Raw genomic sequence first — 7,704 nt, 5'->3', positions numbered from 1 at the left:
TGTACACACCAACCCAAAAGAAGAACGGTGAGTTGAGATGGCATGCAAGAGCTCAAAGAATCGCCCGATGGTTTTAAATCAGCAGTGTGGGAAAGTTTCGGGTTCTAGAGATGCACCGGTCAACCACCCATAAATCAGAATCCGGCTTTTAATTTTATTTTGGCTGATCTCTATTTCCCAAAATGTAATTTGTGTGGAATTTTTATGAAGTCTGTAAAGAGGAGAAAGCACTGTACCAGTCAGATCAAGCTACTGTTCGCGATGCTCGATATACTGTAGGAAGACAAATGTGGGGGTTTATATGAATGTATCTCTGAGAGGAACTGACCGTCTTCAGAAATGTATTTATGACATTTTCTTTTCCTCTTACCTCCATATAATGCATATTAAAGTAGTGTTTATAAGTGCAGCTGCTTTGTTTACAGCGGTAACCAAGGAAACTATATTGCTGCTGTCAGAGAATACATTTACATTTTCATTCAGTTCATCTGCTGTTTTTGTTTTGTGCAAGTGTCTTATGTAGCATAATTTCACAAATCTAAAGTCAGACCATTCTGTTTTTGCTTTAAATCTTGAAATCTAATTCAAAGCAAAAACAACTGCTTATGCTACATGTATGTAGCACAAATGTGTTAAAAAAAAAGAAAAAAAAAGCTTTTCCTGTTGTAACGAACCGTGACCCCAAAACCATGGTACGTACCCAACTGTGACTTCTGTGTACGTTACACCCCTAATATATAAATACCCACACACACATTATATATATATAGTGTGTGTGTGTGTGTGTGTGTGTGTGTGTGTGTGTGTGTGTGTGTGTGTTTGTCTATGCGTTTATTATTCTTATATCCCTTCTTCTAGCTTGTGCTATGTATGAAAGTTTATATTGCTAGTGTTATTGCATCCATATGATAAATCGCTTGTTGTATTTCTCATTTGTAAATTGCTTTGTATAAAAGCATTTGCTAAATGAATATATGTACATAATCTTTCTATCAGTTTTGCTCATTTCTGGTGTGTTTACAGGGGAAAGATGACATCACAGGAGAGCCATTGATTCAACAGGAGGATGACAGACCAGAAGCCCTGGTGGCCAGACTGAGACACTACAAAGATGTTGCCAAACCTGTCATAGACTTTTATAAGTAAGCTCATAACACATTTATAGAAATTACCTCACATTTTGGAATGCAAACCAAATCTCACCCAGTGTCCTTGTAATTGTACTTCTATGAGTCATTTGAAAGAATGACAGAAAAGCTTGTTCTCTTTTGTTAAAAGCATTGTAATTCTGTGTACCTTTGAAGGGCTAAAGGCATCCTGTACACATTCTCGGACACAGAGACAGATCGGATCTGGCCGAATATCAGCACACTTCTCAGCACAAAGATCTCCACCATCCAATCAGATGCTCGTTGTGCTTCAACTCACTGAGGAAATCCACTGAAGTCTCATATCAAAGACACCGAAGTGGCCTCATCTCAGAGGAATTACTAATTGACCACATTTGGTTTCCAAAGATTCCATGCTAGTCATTTTTATTATCACAACTTGTCCATTGGTAGTATAGTATTATTCTTCATAGTGCTAGCTTTGATTATTTCTGTTTCTGACAAGATTTAATACATTTGAAGGACTTGCTCTCCGCTTTTAGCATTTGCTGGAATCTGGGAATCAGTCTGTAAAATTCAACTTATATCTTACAAGTACAATAGTTGTGAAAGAGAGTTGATGATTCCTAGATTTCAACTCAGAGTGCACAAATTTATATAGATGTGATTAAATCACATTAGAATAATGAAGGGTAGACGCATGTGACCTTGTGTAAGTGAATGAGACAAACGGCTTAGACACGAACCGGAAGTGATCAGGAGCTGCTGGGAAAACACGTATTACTCCTGTTCGTCGCCACTGACGTCTTACGAAAAACATACAGCACGACCGTCAGGGCTAATTATAGTTGACAACAACTAAAACTGAAACTACATTTAAAAATATAAAAAACAAACTTTTCTAAAAATAAAATAAGCATTAGCTTTAAAAAAAAAAAACATTTAAAAAATCAACTAGTTTTTTTTTTTTTATTAGCGAATGCAGCATTTATTATTTTATTTTTATTTTTTTCAAATTGATGTACTAAAATAAAAAACGAACTAAAATGGAAATAAAAATGAAAAACTATATAGACATATTTTTTTTTTATTGTAAAAATGACAAACCTACACAATTAAATTACTAAAGCTTTAAAATTAAAATGGAAAATCTAAAAATAAAAACCAATGTTGAATATTGATAAAAACTATAATAGTATCTCAATGATACTATATACTTTATATATATATATATATATATATATATATATCATAGTAGTGTTAATCATGCTACTACACACCATAAAAAAATTCTATAATTTTATGTATTTTACAAGCTCTATAATCCAAATATGCCACATATGCCTTGGAGAAGTACAATTTCTTGATCTGCTGAAATTGCTATTGTGAACACCAGGCCTTATTCTTTGAAATACATTGATAGAATGTTTACCTGTTAAAAATCAAACCAATGTATGAGTAACACTATAGCAAATTGCAATATATAAGAATAATGTGATATAATAATCCTATACCATATCAGATATTCTTTAAACACTGCCTGTTTTGGTAAATACTGTTCAGCATTACATTTTTAAAAGCCATATCTGGGAAAACTGTTGATAGAAAATAATCTAATGAGGTTACAAGGTTATGTATTGTACCCATTTAATAACTGTGACTGTGTTCAGCCAGAACAACAGTGATGTATTCTTTATCCAGAAGATTAAAGCACAGATTAATCAAAAACCACAGATTAAATTACTATTACATTACACTGCTTGTCCCCAAAACATAAGTGAAAGGAGTGTTAGGCACACATGACTTTATAGTAATCAGCCTATGTTTATTTCTCTGTTTAATTTTCTTTTATTCTTTCTTACTCCCCGTTCTCTCTCCCATGTTCTGTTTCAGTCTTACATACCGGACAATACGGAATGGAGAAAACACTTAAAATATCTCCACACCTTCTTGTTATGCAATACCATATACAAGAATTTACATGCCTGAGCTTTCCCTTTTTTTCCCAAAGAAAATAAACTTATTTTCACAGAAATGTTGAGTGTATTCTTTTGATTTGAATTGAATCTTCATCATTCATTTTCATATAAATTTGACTTTGGACCTCCACAAGTGGTATAAATACACATAAAAACTTATTCACAGCACATAAAAACATAATACATAATAATAAACCACTACTGTCAGCAGTTATTATATAAACTAATTGATAATGGAACTAATCTAAAAATATACTTGCAGCTACAATATTTTTTGATGATGATGATGATGACGATTATTATTATTAGCTTTCTGCAAGTAAAAACGTTTTACGTAAAAGCAACGTGGCATCTGACCAGCTGTTAGGAAGGATGTCCTTTGAGGGTGGGATGCGCGTTGATGTGTAATAACCATAGACTGTATAAAAACAGGTAATAACGTTTACAAATCCTACTACGGCGAAGGTTTGCCTCATGAATATTAATAAGGTAAAATAACAGACGCTCCCAGAGCTGTTTGGACGTTCCAGGAAGTTTACCGAGGAACGTCACCATCGTCTAATTAATATCCACGAGCTCAGCTTCAGCAGAGCCACAGTAGCACATACCAGCTGCGTCTGTAGTCTGTGTCTGCATCACGGAAGTCCCGAAACGTATTGAAAGAGGGAGTCCAGTATGACACACAGCTAAAATTATCATCATCCCTCCCAAAAAATTTGTCAGGTCTGACTGCTTAATAGCCTGTCACTTAAAGTAAAAGTACAACAAATCAGAGATAGATTTGACTCCAATTAAAAAATCCGTTGCGTGATTTCCTAAATATGAACGGTCCCGTGCATGGTTTGTACAATTAGAATAATTAAACACTTGAGAAATAAAAAATAATACATATATATGTTTAGTAATCCAGATCAAACTGACAGTCGGCTGTGGATTTGGCTTGTGGGTTTTGATTCGATGATGCTGAAGTAGCTCTACAATCATTGCTTCAAGTATCTGTTCGTGGGTTTATTCGAAACGCAGCACGATTCGCTGGGATTTGCGCCAATCTGACCTTTGACAGCCAGCGAATGACAAATGAAAGATCAGCTGGGGCATCGGAGAATGACAGACAGTTCATCGAAAGGTAGGAGGAAAACGCTGTCTATAAACCACTGAATGTGCTTATTATTAGTAGATGCAGTCATACAGCATGGGATGAGACATCTTCGATATTACGCAGTGAATTGTTATTAATATATAAACCGTCGTGGCTGTCGTGATGTCACAGTCAATCCCGAGGCTGGATTTTTATCCTTATCTGCACTGCTAAATAAGTATTACGTTTTATATAGTGCCATAGGTGTTTTGTTTAGTTGTGGTCGTCTTCATGTCAACATCGCTGCAACGTAATATCGCATTTGGTAATTTTATATGACGATGGGCCTGTTTTAAGAAGCAATAACCTATACGAGTCACGACATGCAAAGCAGATCAGCTGATCGGATGCATTTCGAGACTGATGCATAGGAGGCGATGGTTTAATAATCATCGTCTCTTAGTATTATTATTTATTCTGATGAACCGAGATTTCGACAGAAGATGAACGATGAGCACACTGGAAAATCCAGATTTAAGATTGTAGATGATTTGTAACATGGTTGAAAGCTGGTCTAAGATTGGCATATTAGCAGGTGCAAGCCGGCCATTTAGCTGTTTGGCCAACTACCATCGTCCAAAAGAAAAAAAAAACTTGAACATCTTAAGCTGTTATGATCTTTTATCTGTTATGATTTATGTATTTGTTACTTATGTATGTATGCATTAATTAATTTATGTATGTATGTATGTAGCTAGCTAACTAGCATTTCCAAGATGCTACAAGAAGGTACCATCATGGAACAGCTGCTGACCGGCTTAGACCAGCTAATGATCATCTTAGACCAATTGGAAACCAGCTATATATTCTAAAACAATTTTCCAACAGGGTGGCTGCAATATAACAAAGAGTGAAAAATTTAAGGGGGTCTGAATACTTTCCGTACCCACTGTATATATATATATAGCGATCTCTATTCTTTTTCTATTCTTTTGACTTGTTTTATTTTTATGTATAAAATAAAGGGAAAAGGACCCTCTAACACTTGCACTCTCTATTCTTTTTCTATTCTTTTGACTTGTTTTATTTTTATTTATAAAAAAGGGGAAAAAGACCCTCTAACACTTGCACTCTCTATTCTTTTTCTATTCTTACTACTTGTTTCCTTAAAAAAAAGAGCATCTAGCACTAGCATTCTCTATTTTTTTTTCTATTCTATCTTCTTGTTTTCTTTTTAATTATTATAAAAAATGGCCCTCTAACACTAGCATTCTCTATTCTTTTTCTATTCTTTTGACTTGTTTATTTAACAAAACGACCCTCTAACACTAGTGTTCCCTATTCTTTTTCTATTCTATCTACTTGTTTTCTTTTTATTTAAACCTTGCTACGTGTACAAAAGCAATAAAAGTTTTTCAGTTAGTGTTTTCAGCTTGTTTATTTTCATATAAAAATATGGCATGCAGTTGCTTCAAACAAAGGTGTAAACATCATTCATTTAATCGTAATTAATAATCGCAATTACAATTTCAATGTATTTTTTAATTTTTGTCATAATCGTGCAGCCCTAATATATATATACAGTATATAAATATATATATATATATATATATATATATATGAACAAATGTATAGATAGATAGATAGATAGACATACAATATAAAATTGGATAGAATACATCTTTAAATATTGTATACAATATTGGCAAGGTATACTAATAAACACGTTCAGGGCAAATTAGAAAAATTCTGATAATTTACCTGGTGTTTGCTCGTTTGCTTTTATTCCGTACAATATTACTGTTAGTTTGATCCACTGATAAGCACTGCTTAAATCCGCTCTTCGTTCATTCTGGAAAATGCTAAATGGTTGTAACTGGCACAAAATTAAATTATCTCATCTGATCCATCTTTCTCTCTAGAGCTCTATGTTTAATGGGGAAAAAATCACTCAAGTTTGATCAATGACAAAGAAAGTGTTATGTTGTTTGATTGCTTTTAATGTGTAATCTATAATACGCACAAGGTCAGTTTATGATGGTTTAAAAGGTTAAGGGAAATCCCTTGCATCATAATGGAGCTGTGCAGAAGGGTGCACTCCCTGCCTCTGTTGCCATGGAAGCAATATTGCATGTCCTCACAGTCTCGACTTTACATTAGAAGAATGCTTCTCATGACTGATGATTTCACATATTATTCAGCTGAATTTATCCAATGTCAGTTGTAAGCCTATATTATTTTTTTTACCAACTGCAAAGAACTATTGGTTTAATCTATAAGGTTTCCTAAAGGGTTAATGCAACCTAAGTAACTATTAAGCAAGCCACTACAATTTAAGCTTTCATTATGTTAAAAATTAATCCAATCCCAGCCATGAATCCAAGTCCACTTTATTCAGCCAGCATATTAACCAAGATACATTGTGGTCTAAGTGTCACCTGAATCACCTACAGTGCGTGAGGCGTGTTAGCTTTGTTAATAGTTTTATCATATTCGTTGTAGTCTTATACAGATGCCAGTTTGTGAATATGAAGACTGTTTTTTAAACATATTAAAATAAAAAGAGAAAAGAATGCTGAAAAGGGAAAAAAACATCAGTGCTTCTTGTTTATTTTCTCCGGCCCACTCTTGCTTTCTACACAGGTATAAACTACTAGATCTGGCTCTAGAGTAGTAGAGTGAGTTTTTTTTTTTTTGAAAGACTCTTGTAACATTGTCAGTGACAGATTATCAGACATTTACAAGTTACAAGCCTTGAAAATGATCACAAGATGTGTTAAAAACAACCTTGTGTGAGTGTAACATTAACTCCTAGACAAGGCCAATGATTTTCTATGGAAGCCCATTTCTGCCAAGAGATAAAAAGAAAAAGAAAAAAAAAAGGTAATATGACTTTTTTTCTCAAAATTGCAAGATATAAACTCAGAATTCTCAGAATTTCTTGCAATTCAGAGTTTAAACTTCACAATTTTGATTTGTCCCCCTCTTAATTCTGAGTTTACATCTCACAATTTTTTTCTGCAATTGAATAAAAAATAAAAAAAGGTAAATGTGACTTTTAAATCTCACAATTCTGACTTTTTCTCAGAATTGCAAGTTTATAAATTCACAATTCTGAGTTTATATCTTAAAATTCTATTCTAATTCTATCACATTTCTAAAAAAAATAGTCATATTGCAAGGAAAAGTAAAACAAAAATCCAAATTTTGAGATACAAACGAAGACAATCGGCTGCGTTTCTCGATAACGATTAATCTTATCACTTAAGAGCATTTTCTACTTCATTTTACGATTGCTCGTTATTGTTTCACGTGCGTTTCCCAAAAATGCACTTAACACAATCGCACGTAGCTGTGCTTTAAGTGCTACTTAGGAGTTTGCTATCCGTTTGTCAAGTGCTGAAATGCCACCTTATAGAATGGCTCGTAATTGTAGTACTACTCGCTCGTTTTTTGAAATGTTAACCTAATGTTGCGTTCCAGACAACTCGGATATAATAACTATAATACAATATTATATTATATTATATTATATTAT

General features: G+C 33.6%; 2 protein-coding genes across 8 annotated transcripts in view; both read left to right on the top strand.

Moving 5' to 3' along the window:
* Positions 1–1,831, top strand: part of LOC107692375 (adenylate kinase 4, mitochondrial-like) — a 7,695-nt gene extending 5,864 nt beyond the window's left edge. For all 5 annotated transcript variants that reach the window (XM_016491403.1, XM_016491406.1, XM_016491401.1 and 2 more), the window contains 2 exons: positions 1,024–1,142; positions 1,305–1,831. In XM_016491403.1, coding sequence (XP_016346889.1) covers positions 1,024–1,142; positions 1,305–1,431 — 246 coding nt within the window. In that variant the 3' untranslated portion in view covers positions 1,432–1,831. The remainder of the gene's footprint in view (positions 1–1,023; positions 1,143–1,304) is intronic.
* A 2,093-nt stretch (positions 1,832–3,924) lies between these two features.
* LOC107692374 (putative tyrosine-protein phosphatase auxilin) overlaps positions 3,925–7,704 on the top strand; it is a 44,167-nt gene continuing 40,387 nt past the window's right edge. For all 3 annotated transcript variants that reach the window (XM_016491398.1, XM_016491399.1, XM_016491393.1), the window contains exon 1: positions 3,925–4,214. In XM_016491398.1, the coding sequence (XP_016346884.1) occupies positions 4,166–4,214 (49 nt within the window). In that variant the 5' untranslated portion in view covers positions 3,925–4,165. The remainder of the gene's footprint in view (positions 4,215–7,704) is intronic.

Source organism: Sinocyclocheilus anshuiensis, unplaced genomic scaffold, assembly GCF_001515605.1.
Source record: "Sinocyclocheilus anshuiensis isolate Anshui unplaced genomic scaffold, SAMN03320099.WGS_v1.1 scaffold70, whole genome shotgun sequence".
Taxonomy (NCBI): Eukaryota; Metazoa; Chordata; class Actinopteri; order Cypriniformes; family Cyprinidae; genus Sinocyclocheilus; species Sinocyclocheilus anshuiensis.
This window is presented reverse-complemented; position numbering and strand designations above follow the sequence as displayed.